The 20017-nt window shown below is 50.0% G+C and overlaps 1 protein-coding gene across 1 annotated transcript in view; it reads left to right on the top strand.

Annotated features, from left to right (window-relative positions):
* The window catches only part of ASIC2 (acid sensing ion channel subunit 2), a 262031-nt gene extending 242219 nt beyond the window's left edge, over window positions 1-19812 (top strand). Inside the window, exons 4-10 of the mRNA XM_056127053.1 lie at window positions 7615-7765; window positions 9801-9857; window positions 11920-12073; window positions 13190-13281; window positions 14335-14414; window positions 16806-16874; window positions 19217-19812. Coding sequence (XP_055983028.1) covers window positions 7615-7765; window positions 9801-9857; window positions 11920-12073; window positions 13190-13281; window positions 14335-14414; window positions 16806-16874; window positions 19217-19318 — 705 coding nt within the window. The 3' untranslated portion in view covers window positions 19319-19812. The remainder of the gene's footprint in view (window positions 1-7614; window positions 7766-9800; window positions 9858-11919; window positions 12074-13189; window positions 13282-14334; window positions 14415-16805; window positions 16875-19216) is intronic.
* Window positions 19813-20017: the final 205 nt, after the last annotated feature.

Raw genomic sequence — 20017 nt, 5'->3', positions numbered from 1 at the left:
GAGTGTCTACTTCCAAGAGGTCCTCTGAATGTTAAATAAAATATGGAAACCTTGACTCTCAGTGAAAGTGGGGTAGCTTACTTACATCAGACAACCTCCCTCCGCACCCCCGGAATTACCATTATGCACAAGAAAGTTTTGTAAAAAATTATGCAATGGTGCTGGGGGAGACTAAATGCAGGCGCAGAGGGTCTGGATGTGGCTCGGCGGTAAAGCGCGTGCCTTGCATGCAGGAGACTTCCATTCAGTCACCAGCACCGCAAATACAGGAGTGCACCAAGCAGGCAGTGACAGGATTGTCCCACCTTCCAGGAAGGGAACCACATGGCTGAAAGACACAAGACCTCCCCATGACGACCCCTCAGTTCAAAGCGATCTCAAGTAGAAAAAAGCAGACTGTTTCAAGTTAAGGATTCCAAAGCCAGAGCGCTGGAGTGTCCAAAGATTGAAAATTGGGAAGGAAAATCCTAGAAAGGAGGAAGTCACAGATGGTGGTTCCCACATTTTTACATAAATCATCCAAAAATCCCCAGCTGAATCTTGAGCTTCATACTGATGAAGAACCCCAGGAACCCCAGAAGGAAAACTGCATTTGAAAGCACTCAGCACTCTTTCCAGTGGCTGCTGCTGAAGGGACGCACCGTGGCAGAGGGACGCTCCAAACCCCATTGAATCTGAGGCATCCTTCCTCAGGGGTTAGGAGTACAGTTCAGGACTGAGGGCAGACTTGGAATATGCCCAGCCTTAACAGTGCCTACAAGGATAGGAGCAATTACCTATTTGCTTAGCTGCCTATTAGAAACGGGATTCTGGGACCAGAGTGATAGTACTATAGGTAAGGCGCTTGCCTTGCATGTGGCCAACCCAGTTCAATCCCTGGCACCTCACAATCCCTAGCACCAGCCAGGAGTGATCCCTGAGCACAGAGCCAGGAGTAAACCCTGAGTACCACCAGATATGTCCGCCCCCCAAACCAAAAAGAATTAAAAAGAAACAGAAATCAATACTATCCAAAGGCATGAGGTTGATATAAAATCACTGGGAAGCATTTTTCATTATGTTCAGTTTATAATTAAAAGTAACTATGTCCTCTACCAGCCACCACCATGCTGAGACCACTCTCCGCACACCTGAAGGTACCAGCAGAGGAACAAAGGCAAGAGGTTCCCGGGGCTGAGATCTCCAAGCCTACTCGGATTGGGGCTGAGCATCCTCCACCCAGATCCTCCGAATTCCAGTAGGCGGGGGTCACATCCACCAACTGGCCCCCTGGCGCAGTGTAATCCCATCAATGGCCAAGACTCAGAGACTATAAAAACAGATTATCAGAAAGAATAAAATAACACTTAAAATTTTTTTAAATAAAAATTGAGTAAAAGAAAACATAACACTTAGAGCTAGAGAGAGAGTTAAACATGTAAGGGGCTTTCTTGCAGCCAATAAGATATTTGTCTTGCTCATGGCCATCCTGGGTTCTATCCCCAGCACCACATACAGTCCCTTGAACCCCACTAGGAATGATCCCTGAACACAGAGCAGGAGGAGATTCTGAACACTACCAGGTGTGATCCAAAAAGAAATAAACAAAAGATGTGATAGAAATATATAAATTCCTGACAGTTTTTAAATAAAAGAATTGACCCAAGCAAAAACCAGTGATATATCTAAGAAAGCTGATATAATATACAAAGTACCCTTCCAAACTGTGTCTGGCATATCAAATACTCTCGGTAGCTTGCCGGGCTCTCAGAGAGGGGTGGAGGAATCGAACTCGGGTCGGCCATGTTGGCCGCTTGTAAGGCGAACGCCCTACCCGCTGTGCTATCGCTCCAGCCAGCCCTTTACCTTTACCTTACCCTTCCAAACAAACTGTATGAGATAAAGAGAGTTATTTTACAATGGTACCAGCCTCTGTTTATTAAGAAAATACAGCGATGGGACCAGAGCATTGTACAGATAGGGCAGTTTCCTTGCACACTGCCAACCCAGGTTCAATCCCTGGAATCCAATATGATCCCCCCAGTACTGCCAGGAGTGATTCCTGAGTGCAGAGCCAGAAGCAACCCCTGAGCACCACTAGATGTATGTGGCCTCAAAACCAAATAAAGGCAAGCTACCTGTGTCATATTCGATATGCCAAACACAGTAACAATTGTCATAATGGAGACGTTACTGGGCCCGCTCGAGCAAATCGATGAACAACGGGAGGACAGTGACAGTGGCAGAAAAAGAAAATAGTGATCCTAAGTAAAGGTGCATCTAACAGAAGTTTCAAAAAATCCATGAGCAAAAATTGACAGATCTAAAAGGAGAAAAAGGACCAAACCCTAAGCCAGATTTAAAGACTTCAATTCTGCTCTTTCAAAACTTGATGAACAAGTAGACAAAAGTCAGTCATGACACAGAAGATTTGAGCAACACTGTCCAAACTTAATAGCAACTTAATTGCCCTTGGTAAAACTCTGCACCATGGCTGGAAGCAATAGTCCAGCGGGCAGGGTGTTTGCCTTGCACGCGGCCAACCCGGGTTTTATCCCTAGCGTCTCATATCGTCTCCTGCACACTGCCAGGGGTAATTTCTGAGTGCAGAGCCAGGAGTAACCCCTGAACAATGCTGGGTGTGATCCAAAAAGTAAAAAAGAAAGAAGGAAAGAAGGAAAGAAAGAAGAAAGAAAGAAAGAAAGAAAGAAAGAACTGAAAATAATAATCAAAAGAGGTATAATAATAATATATAATAAAATATAAAATAAAATATAATAAAATAATATTCAAAAGAGGTATAAATCAAAAACAAATAGGACATTTGTTTTGTTTTGCTAAAACAAAACTCAATTAACCTAAAAGGATTAGGATAGGAGAGAACAAAGAAGGAAAAAGCACTAGAAATGAATTAGGAAATGAAGAGCAAGATGGTAGACTTCAAAATCAACCATATTAACATTTAAGTGAAATGCAAATGAATTCAAATTTCTTCAGAAAGAAAGAGAGAAAGTTAGAGAAGGAAAGAAAGAATGAAAGAAAGAAAGAAAGAAAGAGAGAAAGAAAGAGAGAGAGAGAAAAAGAGATAGGAAGAAGGAAGGAAAGAAAGAAAGAAAGAAAGAAAGAAAGAAAGAAAGAAAGAAAGAAAGAAAAAAAGAAAGCCTCTGCACCAACAATAACAGAATACACATACTTTAAGGATACACAAGGCATTCACCAAGGTGTACTCTGCCGGACCATATAACAAATCTTAATAAATTGGAAGGACTGAAGCCATGGAGAGTATCTTTCCTGATTCAAACATAATTAAATTTGAAGTTAGGGCAGTACCTAAACAGAAAAAAATTATTACCAATATCTAGAATGAAAGAGGAGATATTGCTATGGATTCTATAGACATTTAAAACATTGGTCAGAGATTGTATATGCAATTTTTTGCTAAAAAATTTTAAAACTTATATAATATAGACAAAATCCTTGAAAAAAGCTTACCAAAACTAAGCACAAGGGGAAAAATGTTGTCTCTAAATCTATTTCTGAAACTAAATTTTTAATTTTTAAAATCTTCACATACATCTACACGCACAGTCACCAAGTCCAAAAGTCTTCATTTGTGAATTCATTTAAGACAGGAAGGATACCAAAATATGCACCAGCTGAACAGAGAAATAGAAAGTACTTTATAAGTCTTTTATGACATTAGCACAATGTCAAATACCAAAACCTAGTAAGAACATTATAAGAAAAATAAATACATTAACTCTTATGAGGATAAATGCAAAAATCTTCCACAAAATGTTAGCAAATTGAATACAACAATATATAAGAAATATTTGAATTAAGTGAATTAAATTAATTAAAAAAGTTATAAATCGTGATCCAGTGGGTTTGTCTCCAAAATGTAAAGTAGTATCCATGCATCTAAATGAAAGAATAAAGGAGAAAAATCATGTGGTCATATTAATAGGCACTGAAAATGTGTCTTCCAAAAGTCAGTGCTCATTAGAGAGGGAAACCACTCAGCAAACTTGAATAGAAAAGAATTTCTACTGGTAAGGGCCTCTTAAGAAAAATGTGTGCCTTCCACACTTAATGGTAAAAGAATAAACCTTTCTCCTCAGGATCGAGGGATCTTAGGAAGCAAGGAGCCCAAGTCTTCTCTCATCTATTCTTTTCAATATGATACTCGAGTTTCTAGCCAGCGGGAAAAGGAGATAAAGAGTTATAACTATTTTTGAAAGACCTTTCAGCATTAAAAAGCAATACACTACTGATACACACACAGGTATGAATGAGTCTCCCGAACCTGACACAGAGATAAAGAAACTAGACACAAAAGAACACACACTGTATGGTTCTATTCATATAAGACTCAAGAGCAGCAAAGGGCCAAACCACAGAGTCGACAACACTGAAATCAAGAGACCCAAACTTGAACAAGGAAACTTGGAAAGGTGCCTGTTGAGAGGGCAGGCTGGTGGGAGAGGGTGGGAGAGAAGGAGTAGAGGTGGAGGGGGGAGTGGAGGGAACCGGGGAACATTGGTGGAGGGAAGTTAGTGGTCACTGGTGATGGGATCTGTGCTGCTATATTGTGTCTAAAATTCAACTATGAATAATGGTGTAAATCATAGTTATTTAATAAAAAGTGGAGGGGGGTCTGAAAAGCAGGAAAAAACAACTCTTCTCTGAGAGAGAGCAAGTCAGTTGTTCCCTGGGGGCTGAGGAGGGCAAGGGACTGCAGTTGGGGGTATTTGGGAGTTTAATGGAGATGTTCTCTATCCCCATTAATAGGGTCCTTACAAAAACACAAACACTATCCTCCCGTTGTTCATCGATTTGCTCAAGCAGTCTCAGTAACGTCTTCATTTTGAGACTTCTTGTTACTGTGTTTGGCATATCGAATACGTCACGGGTAGCTTGCCAGGTTTGCCTTGTGGGTGAGATACTTTTCATAGCTTGCCTGGCTCTCAAGAGGAGCAAAGGAATCGAACCCGGCTAGGCCGGGCTGGCTGTGCACAAGGCAAACGCCCTACCACTGTGCTATCACTCCAGCCTTTTTTGCAGCCTTTAAGGAGGGTCCTTAAAAGGCTGCAAACATTTGTTTTGGGGGTTTTATTTTTTTTTGTTTGTTTTTGTTTTGTTTTTTGCTTTTTGGGTCACACCCGGTGATGTACAGGAGTTACTCCTGGCTCTGCACTCAGGAATACTCCTGGCAGTGCTCTGAGGGACCATTAAATGCTGGGAATGCTGGGATTCAAACCCGGGTTGGCCACGCAGAAGGCAAATGCCCTACCCACTGTGCTATTGCTCCAGCCCCAGCTGCAAACATTTGTAAACTCATTGAATTGCATGTCAAAATGGATGCAGTTATTCTATACAAATTATATCATAATAATCTTGATTTTAAACACAGGAGAAATGTATACCATTAAGAAAATAAAGGAGGCTTTTACTATTCTGGAGAAGCACGTGTTCTCTCTTGAACATATGTCTCTTTCTCTCCTCCGCTTTTCCACTCTGGACAAGGCCGTGTTCTCTCTTGAATATGTATTTCTCTCTCCTCACACCTCTTTAAATTTTTTTCGATTAAAACTATTTTTCTTCACTTAAAAAAGAAGGAAGAAAAGAATGTGAAGGAGTAAGTCACAAACTCTAAGAGGAATGGAAAATGTTTTTCTCTTTCTCTCTGGATATACATCTGAAAAAGAGTGTACAATGAATTCTTTCATCTCAATCATAAAACTTTTTTAAAAAGTTGTTTTAGGGGGCTGGAGAGATAGCACAGTGGGTAGGGCGTTTGCCTTGCACGCAGCCAACCCGGGGTTCGATTCCCAGCATCCCATATGGTCCCCTGAGCACCGCCAGGAGTAACTCCTGAGTGCAGAGCCAGTAGTAACCCCTGTGCATTGCCGGGTGTGACCCAAAAAGGAAAAAAAAATAGTTGTTTTAGTAGACAAAAGACCTATCACAAAAGACCATACATGAAAATTGTGTTCAATGTAATCAGTTACCAGAGAACCACAAATAATGATACAATAAGTTACAACAATACACCTTTTAGAATAATAAGTTTTAGGGAGTTGGGGGGGGATTATCCTGGCTCTGTGCTCAGGGATCACTCCTGGCAGTGCTTAAGAAACCATCTACAGTGGCAGGATTCAAATCAGAATTGACTAGTCAATATAAGGAAAGTGCCTTAGACCTCTACTATATCTCTCACCAAAAACATGACTAAGCTTTTAAATATTTAGCAAAAAAAAAAAAATTTCAAGGAAGTGGAGGGACCAAAACTCTCCACTACGGGGGGGAATAAAAATTGGTATCTTCACAGTAGAAAATAGTTCCACAAACCTTACAACAGTTTCTTATATTGTCTAGCAGTCTAGACAATATAAGAAATATCTTATGATACTCCTAGTTTTTATCCAAGGAAAATTGAAATATATGCTCACGTAATGACTTTTATGTAAATGCTAGTCAGGGTATTTTCTTATCTAGGAAAAATTTGTAGTGGGCCAAGTAGCCTTCTTCACCTACCGGAGAGCCTCGATGCTGTAGCACATACAGATGATCCTGAAACCCTGTTCAGCAATAAAAGGGAATGAGCTGATTCACCCATTGTTGGAGCCAAAGAAGCTCCAGGCCATAGAGTCCCTCCGTTTGTGAATGGGCAAAGCCAGCCTCTGGCAAAGGCAGTGACAGTGAGTCCTTTACGGTGATTGCCTGGGCAGGTGGGGGGCTGATTGGAAAGCAACAGGATGGAACTTTCTGGTGTGATTTGTTGATTGAAGTGGTGGTCATACAGTGTACACATTTTTTTTTTAAGTTTGCTGAACTGTGTTCTGAGGATATGTAAAATTTTATTTCATGTTCTTCGATGGGGGGGGAGGGAATCAATCAACATGGTACATGTAAAGGATTTTAGTTTGGGATTAAACCCCTAGCCAGTGCTTAGCAACCACAAGTGCCTGTCAGTCCAGGAGACAAGCACCCTAATATTAGAGCATTTGAGCATTTTATGTTCACTGAAACCCTATAAATAAGAGTGATATCTTCCCCCAGAGCCCTCGTCCACAGCATGACCAGGAGTTGCCTGAGTCAGGGCCAAGAATCATGAATTAACAGTGATGATGGGCTGGGATGTAGCTCAGGAACAGAGACCCTGCTTTGCACGTGTGAAGCCCCTGGGCTCAAACCCCAGCATTATAAAAAAAATTAATAATACAATGAATAGCAGTCATGATGGAAAACACATTTCCTCCTGGGTCTCATCCCAGTTTCCTCCTGTGGCTCTAGGTCTGGGATCTCAATGTCCCAGGACATGAGGGGAGGGGCAGCTTTTAGCTGGGTCATTTCCAAATCATTCCAAGATGCAGGAGATGACCAGGCACTACAGAGGGAAGTCATGCGTGAGGGGTGTGTGTGAGACTCGAAAGATCAACCTCAGTGGGAACTTCGAGAGAGAGGGAGACACACTGGGAAGAGATACAGAGGGTCTGAGAGGTCCATCAACTTCACGTTGCCGGGCGGGAGAGGCCCCGTGTGCATGGACTGGCTAGGTGAGTGAATGAGCTGTGAGTCTGTTGTGAGGACCCGCCAGGACTCACTGCTGCATCTGCTCTTCCTGTCTTGCAGCTCACGTACCTGCCCCCACCATGGGGGGAATGCCGGTCCTCAGAGATGGGACTCGACTTCTTTCCTGTTTACAGTATCACCGCCTGTCGGATTGACTGTGAGACCCGCTACATCGTGGAAAATTGCAACTGCCGCATGGTCCACATGCCAGGTCAGTGGCCTCCCCGAGGAAGGGGCAGCTGTGGGCCCAAGCTTCCTAGAAAGCAAGAGACATGAGATAAATGGCCATTATTAGGAAGGAGGAGGCTTAGCAACAGGCCTTGGAAAGGATGTTTAGGATGGTATGAGACTAATACCCAAGGATGGCAGAAACAAGGGCCAGGAGGACGGCTTGCCACTTGGTGGGGGTTAGGGGAAGGGCAGTTAGGATAGAGAAGGGACCACTATGACAATGATAGTTGGAAATGATTACTCTGGACAAAAACTGAGTGATGGAAGTAGGAAAAGGATCACTGTATCTCTGTATCACTGTCATCTCGTTGTTCATCAATTTGCTAGAGTGGGCACCAGTAACATCTCTATTTGTCCCAGCCCTGAGATTTTAGCAACCTCTCTTTACTCACCCCAAAGGTGCCATATTGGAGGCTCTTTCAGGGTCAGGGGAATGAAACCCATATTGTTACTGTTTTTGGCATATCGAATATGCCACAGGGAGCTTACCAGGCTCTGCCAAAGGAAAACATGATATACATGGTAACCTTTAAGTACCTGTATTGCAAAGCATAATACCCAAAAGAAAAGAGAAAGAGAGAAAGAAGAAATGTGTCGCCCTAGAGGCAGACTAGGGTGGGGGAGGGAAACTGGGAACATTGATGGTGGGAAATGTACACTGGTGAAGGGATGGGTGTAGGAACACTGTATGACTGAAACCCAATCATGAACAACTGTCTAATTGAATTAAGTGTGTGTGTCATGGTGGTTCAAATTAAAAAAAAAAAGAAGAAGAATAAAGAAAAGAATGCATAGGGAAATGGTTGGGAAAATAGTCTCTGAATGACTTTCCATGTAGCACCTGGTAAAGAAAGGGTGAAGGGCAGGGAGACCAGAGATGAGAACTGAGTTCTGGGGGGGGGGGGGGGGGGAGTGTTTTGTGCCTCATTCTTGGACTGGGTCAACCGCCAGTGAAGCCTCCTCCCTGCAGTCTGAGTCAAAGCAAATAGCAGAAACAATCACCCAGCTCAAAGTGTGACCTGCACACCCATGACTCGTGGGAATGAAGAGCAAAGCCATTGGGGGACTCACACAAGCCCCTCTCCCTCACAAATGGTGGTGTAATGAGAAAGAGCAAGCCCTGTGCCGTGTCCAGCGCTGCGGGGCCGAGCCAGGGGAGGGCCGTCAGGGTGAAAGCCGCACTCGAGACACACAGGGCTCCGTCATTCAGGAGATGGCATGAATGCGTGCGTTTATTCAGAGCATAGGTACAGACTTAAGTATGTTTCCACAGCCCACCCAAAAGAAAGGAAAGTGGATGGGACGTGGGAAAGTGGATGGGACAATGAGCAGAGCCATGCACCGTTGGTCAGCCACCTGGTGACCCTTTTGACTTAATGCTATTGGTCGGAACGACCTGCTTTGATATAGCTTTGACAAATCTGCAAAGATTGTGCTGTTCCTCATACATCATTTACAAATCATTTACAAAGGTACATTTTCCCCAAACTGAAACCTCCTGTACTGGGAAGTTGCCCAGCTTTAAGCAGGACAAAAGGGGAAATGAAAAATCAAGCATTCTTTTACTTGGTCAGTAGGCAACACCCTGATCTGGGGTCAGACTGGTGTCCAAGCCCCTCTATGCTCTGTGCTCAGGCCTCCTAAGAAGGCAGGAGACTGAGTCCCAAGTCTCTGGGAGGGGGTTGTTAAAACCAATATGGCATTGCCTACTTCACAGAGAGCAGCTGGGTCTGGTGAAGGGTGGGCCCTGTCTCCCCACTGCCAGCCACCCAGGCTTTCTCCCCCATCACCTGCTGAGTTTCTGGTACCTTCCTCGCCAACTTGCTGTCACTTTTCAGATCACAGAGCAGATGAGAACCCAAATCTTCCAGCCCCCAGTGTCCCAGGCCACTCTGTCAATGGCTCCCTCTGGGCACTGGATGTCCTTGCCTTCCTGGGCCTACGGGAGGTAGGGGTGGGGCGTGGAGATGGGGTCTTGCTGCCTGAGCATCTCTCCCTTGTTTCCTTTTTTGCAGGTGATGCCCCTTTCTGTACCCCTGAGCAGCACAAGGAATGTGCAGAACCTGCCCTAGGTCAGTACTGGAGGACAGACGGAATGGGGATGGGGCAGGGTTGAGACTAAGACTGAGATCCAGCACTTGCTGAGTAGGGAAGAGAGAGAGAAGCGGGCCTGGGGAAGAGTGCGGGGGAGAGAGGGCAGGATGCATCCTTCCCTACAGGACCGGAGTGAGGAAGGGGTGGAGGAGGCAAGGGACACAGCTGACAGAGGCTGCAACAGGACCTGGGGAGCCAGTGGAAGTGGAGGAGGTGTGGGATCCAGGGCAGAATGGCATAAGGAATGCAGGCGAGGAGAGTCGGAGCTGGGATACAGAGCAGCCAGCCTTTGGGACAGACAGCTCCTGGGTCTCTTCCTCTAGCTCACATGCAGAGGCCAAGCTTATTCCAGAACCAGCGTGATTCGACATGCCTAGGGAGTGAGAGGGCTTGTGCAGGGGGAGTTACGGTGCATGGTTTGGAATAGCTCTGCTCCCCCCATCCCGAACCCGGAAACCGGCAGGTGAGGGAGAAGCAGACCAGTCAGTGAGCTCACCAATGGCCGGCCCCCTCACCCTCCACAGGCCAGCTCAGTTTCTCATCCAGACAGAGGGCAAGGTCTCAGTCCTCCAGTCTCAAAAACCTCAGCAACTGCACTCACAGGAGCTAAGGAGGGCTAGCCCTGAACGCACACACCCCAATCCTAGGGGCTGGGGTTGGGGGGCTATGCTGGGGAGGGGGAATGAGTGGCTGATTGGCTCTGTTGGAGCCAAGAACCGACAAGAACACAAGCACTGCATGGCTTTGGGCGAAGAGGAGGGATGGGAGGACTTGAAAGTGCCCCATCCTGTGTGGCAGAAGAGAAGGGATGGAAACGTCACTCCCAGGATAGAGAGTCCTGCCACGGGAACCAGAGGGGGATTTGGCTGCCATCCTAACCCAGCGATGGAGGAGGAGGGAGCCAGGGGGGAAATCAAGGGGCAGAAGGTTTCAGATAAAGTGGGCTTAGATCCTTGAAGGTTCAGTTCCTCTGCTATCCAAGGGCCAATCCACTGAGAGAGCCAGGGACCGTTGGAGGGAGGCCTTTAGCAGAGGGAAGATGGCAGACTCCAGTCCTCCCAGGAACCATCTCTCTGCATCGTGTCAAGAAACAGCTTTGGGGACTGGAGTGCAAGTCCAGTGGGTAGGGCGTTTGCTTTGCATGTGGCCGACACAGGTTCAACCCCCAGCATCCCACACAGTGCCCTGCCCCACCCCCTCAGTCCTGCCAGGAGTGATCTTTGAGCCTAGAGTCAGGAATAACCCCTGAACATCACAGGATGTGACCCATAAACCAAAATAAATAAACCAATTAATTTTTTTAAGTTAAAAAGAAAATAAGTTGTTTACAGAGAACAGGAAGGTGCATTTGATCAAGAAACCTCTTCATGAGCGTGCTCCACCTTACCTGTATACCAGAGTCAGAATTAGCTGTGACCTGTCCTTGTCCTTGGGGTTTTCAGGGGAAGGACAAGATAAGAACAAGCTCCCCGCCCAGAGAGCCTACTGGGGTTCTGGTTGTTGTTTAATCTTAAATTCAGCTTTGAATTTGTAATTCTTCTGGGTGGATTCCAGTCTGCCACATTCATCCTCGAGGGACAGCCCACTTTGTGGATGTGGGCGCAGAGGCTAGGGCCACCGGATGTGGCCTGGGAGTTAAAGGGCCAGAACTCCAAAAGATGTGCCCACTCAAGGGGTCATAATAATAGAGGAAGTGGGAGGAAAGTAAGACTGAGTAACAGAGAGTTGACACCTTTCTTCCCTTTCTTTTCTTTTCTTTTTTTTGGGGGGGAGGTGAAGGGATCTGGGAAAGAACCTGGGGCTCAGAGAAGTCCAGGGTGCCCCGCATATGCAAAGCACTGGAGTCTTTGGGCCATCTCCAGCCCAGCCAGCACTGGGGGGCAGGGGAGGGAGGTTGGCGTATGGTGAGACTTGACTCTCCCTTTCATCTCCTTAGAGCACACCCCCTTGGGTGTGTTACTCTTCCCTCCCGCCTCCCCTACCAGGAATGACTGTCTGTCGTCCAAACCTGGCTAAGCCCCACCTCCCTCTGTTCTCCAGGTCTGCTGGCGGAAAAGGACAGTAATTACTGTCTCTGCAGAACCCCCTGCAACCTCACCCGCTACAACAAAGAGCTCTCCATGGTGAAGATCCCCAGCAAGACGTCTGCCAAGTACCTAGAGAAGAAATTTAACAAATCTGAGAAATATATCTCGTAAGCAAAGCAGGCAAAGCAGGCCTGGTCGTTAAACTGGAGTGGGATGGGCGGGGGGGGGGGGGGACGGGAATGGATTAGTGAATGGAGGGTGGCAATTTGGGAGCAGTTCAGGAAGAATAATGCAGAGCATTAGCCTCCCCAGACAGACAGATGGCCATTGAACACCCACCCGGTGCCCAGCTCTGGGCTCAGCACTCAGAATACAGAGACAAAGGTGACCTAGGTGCTGCTGTCCCTGTTTTAAATTGCTTACATCTGGGACTGGCGGCTCTGCTGACTGGGGTGGGACAAGGCGATCGGGGGGGGGGGGGGGGGTGCTGGCTGTACCGTGCATGGGGATGTCGTCCCAGGGAGCCTCAGAGTTTGTTTTTAGGGTAAATAGATGTCCAGGAGGGCTTTGCCCATTCTGTTCCCTCTGCTGGAATGGTTTGCCTCTCACTCTCCAGCTGATTCCTTGGGACATCCGTGCATCTGTGTCCACTTGAACTGAGGCTCAGTGACAGCTTCGTCAGACACCCTCCTAGCCCTCTCTGCCCAATTTAGCAGTGTTGTCTTTAATACTGTGTGTGCGGTGGGAAGGGATGGTTTTGGTCCACAGGTTGAGCTCAAGGGGACATGGAGGGCACTGTGCCTGGGTGCAGAATCGGGGGCTGCTCCCACTCATTTCCACAGGTGGGACCCCACTGAACCCCTGCTCCAGCAGGTGGGCACCCCCAGCCTCAGAGAGGTTTGCTCCTACCAGTCTTTGCTGGAGAGATGTACTCTATGGAGCCCAGTAGGAATTTGGGGGCTTTCAGGATCGTGGGTGGACTCAGCTGACCCTATGAGGGAGTCAGAAGTGGGGAGACTGGGGAGGACTCCTGCAGAGGGGGCAGAGAGAGAGCAGGGTAACAATCCAGAGTGGCCAGTCAACACCTCCAGCCTGCAAGGGGCTCTGGGTCTCAGGGAGGGCTCAGGTCCAAGCCCCAGCTCTGTTATAACTGGCTCTAACTCCAGGCTGCTTGCTCCAGTCCCCAGGGCCTCAGTTTCCCTGAGTGTCCGTGGGAAAGCTGCCCGCCAAACCTCCTGCTGGGAACGCTAACCATGTCTGGTCCTGACCCTTCCCCTCTGCAGAGAGAACATCCTGGTTCTGGATATATTTTTTGAAGCCCTCAACTATGAGACAATTGAACAGAAGAAGGCGTATGAAGTCGCTGCCTTACTCGGTATGATACAGATTTCCACAACTCGTGGAGGTGGACAGGGGATGGATAGACAGCCGGGCAGACAGACGAGCCTCCTGAGGAGTCAAGCCTCCCAGGCCACTGGCTCCTTCCCCTTTCCTGGTACACCCCTACCCCCAAATGGGAGGATGCCTCTCTGGTGGGGGATATGAGCCTGGTTCCTGCCACAGTCTGGCCTCAGTTTCCCCACTGACACAAGGACAGCTGGGCTGTAAGCATCCTCTGGGATTCTCCTCTGGTTTGGAAAAGACCTCAGCTTCCATGGTCTTCTGTGCACAGAGGGGAGCATGACTCCGGCGCTTTGTGAGCTGAGCTGTGGGTGCTCCCCAGGCAGAGGGGACAGGGGCCCCCCTCCTGGACAGTAATGTCCTGCAGGAGAAAGCAGGATTGTCCCCTGGACTGAGTCCTTTGTCAAACACAAGAAAAAGACCCGATTCCCTGGATCATAGACATGACTGCCCCCACACAAGTGCCACACTATGCCCCTGTCCCCTGCACACACAATAGACAATCTGCATTCCGCCCTGACCCACTGTTTACAAGTGCCCCCGAGTGGGGTTTGGGGCCCTGAAGGCCAACCTAGGAAACATGTGGTCAAGAGGCAGGAGCCAGGACTGCTCTCTGCTCTACGGAAGACCTGTGCCCAGGGGTGGGGGAGGGGAGGTGCTTCCTGTGACCTCATGTAAGGGTAAGAGGAACCTCAGGGCAGTCCTAACGCTTGTGATATGATGTGGGGCCATTTGGGGGGCCACTGCTCCCAAGAGCCCCACTCAGGCCCCCTGACACCCCATCTCCAGGACCACAACCCCTCGTCTCTAGTCCAGCCCAGGGCCAGTGCAGGGCCCCTGCGGTGGGGGAGAACCGTTGTCCTCGGACAGGCCGTTTGCCTCCTGCCCTCCACTCAGGGCCTGTCCCGATGAGCGCTGGTGTCCAGGGCTCTCTGAGCTGTGGCAGGGCCAGCCCTGGAAAGCCGGGCCTCATTCTGCAGCTGGCTGTGTGCGGCAAGTATAATCCTCGCTCTCTCTCTCTCTGCAGGTGATATTGGCGGTCAGATGGGATTGTTCATCGGTGCTAGTATCCTCACAATACTAGAGCTCTTTGATTATATTTATGAGGTAAGATTGGGGCTTGCTCACGGGGAGGTGCTCTCCTGACGCCCCAATGTTCAGAACCAAAGCAGGGGGGTTGCTCTGCTTCCTCCTCCCTCTCTCTGGGGATTGTCTATCTCCACGGTTTGTATGAGAAGATCCCCTTCCCCTGCCCCCCAACCCACCCCATGCAGTGCTGTGCTGAGGCCCTGAGGGCACTCTGTCTCAGGGCCCATCCTGCAGGGACAGAAGAAACCAGAGCCTGTGTGACTGACTGTGTGACAGCAGCTCTCTGGAGCTGGGCGGGGGTGCTGGCACCATGCCTGGTGTATCACACACTCACCACAAGCACATACACATACACACGCCACGCACCACTCCCATAGTTACACTACATACACACACACATCACTCCCACACACAAAGAACTCATATAAATATACTGCACACACAGCCACTAGCACAGATACACACCACTTACACAGAAAGATTACATGCACAGTCATACACACCACATCCACTCATATGCACATATCACACACACCCCTCACACAATTACACTACATGCTTACGTACAAGTATTCCATATACACACATCCCTCACATGGATATACCACACACACACACCCCTTACACAAGTATACCACACATATACCACTCCCACACACAAAGCACTCATATAGATACACCACACACACACACACACACACAGCCCATACCACTCACAGAGATACACGCCTCTTACACAGAGAGACTACATACACACATACACACCACACACACATCACTCATATGCACATACCACACACACCCCTCACACAATTATACTACATGCTCACATACAGGTATTCCACACACACACACCCTCATACAGATATGCTATGCACACATGCACCCTTAACACAGATATAACACACACATGCACCCCTCACATAGATATAGCATACACATATGCACCCCTCACATAGGTATACCACACAGACACACACACCTCACACAGATATACCCCACACACATGCACCCCTTACACAGATATAACACCCACATGTACCCCTCACACAGGTATACCACACATGCACATCCCTCATACAGGTATACCACATACACACACATTACACAAATATACCCCACACATATGCACCCCTGGCACAGATATAAAACCTTCATGCACTCCTCACACAGGTATACCACACACACGTCCACCTCTTACAAGGGTATACCACACACATGCACCTCTCATACAGGTATACCACATACACACAGGTATACCACACATACACACCTCTCATCAGCTATACACACACATACCCCACACACAGGTATATCACAATACACACACATCACACAGGTATACTATACATATGCACACACACAGCTCTCACACAGGTATACAACACTCACACATACCCTGACAGAAGCACGTGCCTCTCACTCTGACCACACATACCCCTTCTTCCAGTGGCCATCAATGGTCGCCATGCACAGCCCCACAGGTTTGAGCATTTTCCAGCAGCATCGCCAACGGCAGCAAGAGAGCAGACACTTCATTGTGTCCACGTGTAAGTCTGTGGGTGTTCCCTCCCAGGAAGCTGGAACAGGGCCTCAGTGGCTTCTCAGACAGCAGTGGCTTCTGGCACTGAGGTTGTCCGTGCCTGTCAGCCCCCTACCTGCCACCCCAGACTGGGCTGGTCCCCGGTCACCCAGAATCCCTTCGAGTTCCAGGTTCTCCAGAGCCCCAGGACTGTGGGTCAGCCACACACACAGCCTGAGAGCAGGAAGGAGTCTCTCACCAGAGAGAGCTGGAGCATGCCTGTGACCCCAGGCCTCTGCAGGGCCAGACCCCACTTCTCAGCATTCCTCACACTCATTTTCGATCCCCGGGCTACATCTTGTTCTGCTTTGTTTATTAATTTTTGTGAGAAGCTGTACAAAGTTATGGAAATGAATTCACCCTGGGTAATACATTTAATAACTGCATTTCTGTTGCTAAGAATAGCCTGGGAAGGGTTCGGACAGGCCTGACCTTATGAGCCAGGAGCCTGTCAGGCCTGGTGGGGTTTCACCATCCCATCCTTAAGGCCGAGGCAGCACCGGAAAGCGAATGGGGTGCCCTTGCCCCCACCCCCTCTCCCTTCTCAGCTCTGTCCTTTCTTCACTCTCTCCATCACTAGGGAAGGAATTCCTCAGTATGAGATAGGGCTCTCCTGTCACCTTCCCAAACTAGACCCTGCCCTGCCACTGCGGCTGCCGTCCATACATGGGCGGGAGGGGGGGGGGGGACTGCCTAGGTTTGTGTCACCGTGCCCCAGAGCCTCACAATCTGCACTATCTGCACTTCCCCCACTGAGCCAAGCAGAGGGCAGTCTCCACCTCTGTCCCCTTCTGCAGCCAGACCCACCCCGCCTGCTTTTCTTGCAGTTGATCAAAGAGAAGCTGTTAGACCTGCTGGGCAAAGAAGAGGATGAAGGGAGCCACGATGAGAATGTGGTAAGAGCGACCTGGGTTGGAGCTGGGCTTTGGAGAGCAAGAAAGCAGATCTGGGGGGAGGAAGGAGGCCTGTGCCTCACCAGGCCTCTTGGTTAGAGGCACCCTGTCAGTAACCAGGTCCAAGGGCATGCCGAGTCTCAGGTCCCCCTAATAAGCCAGGTGTGCTATAGAGACTGGTGGTGCTTCCAGGCCAGGTCCTGCCTGGCTCAGGGTCGCCCTTCCCAGCCAGGACTTCATTCCCCGCATTGCAAGCGGAGACACGCTGGGAGATGGGTTTGTTCCCTTCTTCCCCAGGGACATCACTGTCCTCTTTCTGCTCTGACGGGGTCCCAGGGGTGGGCTTCTGTGGAGCTGACCCGGCACTAACTCCCTGTGTGCCAGCCGCAGTACCGGTGCCTGGAGTCTAGGTCTTTCCCACCACGGTCAGCCCATTGCCACGTCTGCCTGGCACCTGTCACATTCAGAGCACATAGCACCTGCCATGTTGAACACTAAGGCCCCACCCCACCCATTGCCTGACACTGCCTCCTTTCCTGGAGCCAGAGAGAAACACACTAACCTTTCTCCTTCCCAGACTCAGAGCGCTCCTAGGATGGGCCGTGGCGGGACAGTTCTGGTGTCACTGGATTTCCTCAAACAGCACCTCTGGTCTCTGAGGAGGCCATTAGTGCCTCCGAGCCAGCAAACCCAGAAACAGCATTGGGGAGTTGGCTCAGGGTTGGAGCTTTTGCCTGCCATGCACAAGGTTCTGAGATGGATCCCCAGCACTGCCCAGACCCCTGAGCACCACTGGACGTGGCCTTGGAGACCCAGCACCACCAGGCCCAGGCTTGAACCAGCCGACCAGTTGACCAAGTACCACCAGGAGTGACCCCAGACCCTCCTAGTCTCTTCCCTCAAGCATACAAAAGCTACCCAGTCTCTTTCCCCAAAAATGTCTCCATTTCTGCTCCAGATCATCTTCCGGGCTAAAATCTTGCCTTGAGTCTCCTAGCCCTGCGCTCTCTGGCAAGCAGATAGCATGTACTGGGGAGCCAGCCAGGGGCCTGAGCTCTAGATTCTGTTCCCTGCCTCCTCGCTGTGGACCCGGGGCAAGTTACAGCTCATCCCTGAGTATCTATCTGCTCCGTCATAGAAGCTCTGAGCCTGCCAGAACCTCCCAGAAAGCAAGCCATACTGCATGATTAAGACAGTAGGGGCCCCCTCTGCCTCCAGAATGTAGCCCCTGTTCCTTCAGCTCTCCCACGTTCCTGGCACAGGTCCCCCGCTAGTCTCTCACCCTCCAGGTCTCCTCCTGGCCGTCTCAGCCTAGGTGTCACTCCCCAGCTCCAGCAGTCTCCCTGCCCTGCACGGCACCCACACAGACTTAGCCCAGCCTCACTCAGAGGCCCGTGTGCAACTGAGTCCTCCTGCTTGGCTTTAGTGACCAATGTGTCTGCCCCAGACCTAGCCACAGGCTGCATCTCCTCGCCCAAAGCTCGAGATCACTCAGGTGCAGCTTCAGGGGACACATTCGGGGCCCCTGTAGGGGAGAACTTTAGCTGTTCTCCCCTGTTTAAACAGATGTTTAAACAACTCAGGGAGCCCCTGCACTGGGTGGTGGCTGGGAGGGCATCTGAGCCAGCAGTGGTGAGAATTCTTAGGGGAATGAGGTCCCTTCAGTCCCATGCTCCCGTGTGAGTGCTTGAAAATGCCAGGCAGGAGGAGCAGTGCACAGATAGTGGGCATCTGGCCCACAGCTGAGCCTTTGGGGATGAAGGCAGGGAGGAGGAAGACCGAGCGGTGCTCCTGGTGATTCTTGACCAAAAAGGCAATGCGACAGCCTATGGATGTGGCGATGCTCAGGCCCTGAGTGCCGGATTGCCCAGACCAGCTAGTGGTGCTCTGGGCCTGCAGAGCTGCATCCAGCAGTGACGTGAGCCCCCAGGGCTGCACTCAGTGATGCTCAGGGGTCTCCAGGTTATATCCAGTGATGCTCAGGGGCCTCCAAGCTATACCCAGTGATGCACAGGGGCCTCCGGGCTGTACCCAGTGATGCTCAGGGGCCTCCAGGTTACATCCAGTGATGCTCAGGGGCTTCCAAGCTATACCCAGTGATGCTCAGGGGCCTCCAGGCTGCACCCAGTGATGCTCAGGGGCCTCCAGGTTACATCCAGTGATGCTCAGGGGCTTCCAAGCTATACCCAGTGATGCTCAGGGGCATCCAGGCTGCACCCAGTGATGCTCAGGGCCCTCCAAGCAGCACCCAGTTATGCTCAAGAGCCTTCAGGCTGCACCTGGTGGTGTGGGGGTATTTGCTGTCTTGTGAGCTGAATGTCAATACCCAGCTTCCCTTCCTCCAGAGCACGTGTGACACGGTGCCCAACCACTCCGAAACCATCAGCCACACTGTGAATGTGCCCCTGCAGACGGCCCTGGGGACTCTGGAGGAGATCGCCTGCTGACAGCCTGCCGACCACCCAGCATCCCCTCCCCCACAGACCCAGGTCAGGGCGCCGCGGGCTCAGGCGGGATGGCCCCTGACGACCGGAAGAAGCAAGAGCCCCCCGTGCACACATAGCCAACTCTCTGCCAAGACCTCGCTCCAGCCACGTCTGACCCGCCGCGCCGGGCCCTGCGCGCGTCCCTCCTCGGAGAAGTGAGTCCCGTGCGTCACGCTCTGGAACGGACCCAGAACCGACCTGTCATCACATCTTACTGCCAGATGTATAAAGCACCTGCATGCTCACGCTCCTCACGGCGCGGCTGCCGCGTCTCCGTACATGAACGCTCAGCGGGGGAAGGGTGGGCTCACGCCGCACCCCCCACGGCCCTGCCAGGCCCCACGGAATCCGAACTGCGCCATTAGGAGGGGCTCCGCAGAACTGTCCACCACGTCCAGTCCTTGTGTCGTTCGTGAAGGTTCCTGACCCACCGCAGACCCCCCCCACCCCGGACCCTTACCTGCTCCCACCCTATATGCCCCCCTCCCCGGGACCAGGGCCACCACCACCCCCTGCTGCCCAGGCCCCTGTGATAGAGGCCCAGAGGCGGGGCTGGAGGTGTCTCGGGTCCCCCCCTCCCTGGTGCCTCGTCCTTGACTCTCCCTGTGACACGCCTGTATGGTCGGGTTCTGTTTCCTCGGGGGCTTTTGTTCATGTCTC

This window comes from Sorex fumeus, unplaced genomic scaffold, assembly GCF_029834395.1.
Source record: "Sorex fumeus unplaced genomic scaffold, SorFum_2.1 ptg000063l, whole genome shotgun sequence".
Classification (NCBI taxonomy): Eukaryota; Metazoa; Chordata; class Mammalia; order Eulipotyphla; family Soricidae; genus Sorex; species Sorex fumeus.
Note: the sequence above shows the minus strand (reverse complement) of the source record. Positions and strands in the feature narration are given on the sequence as shown.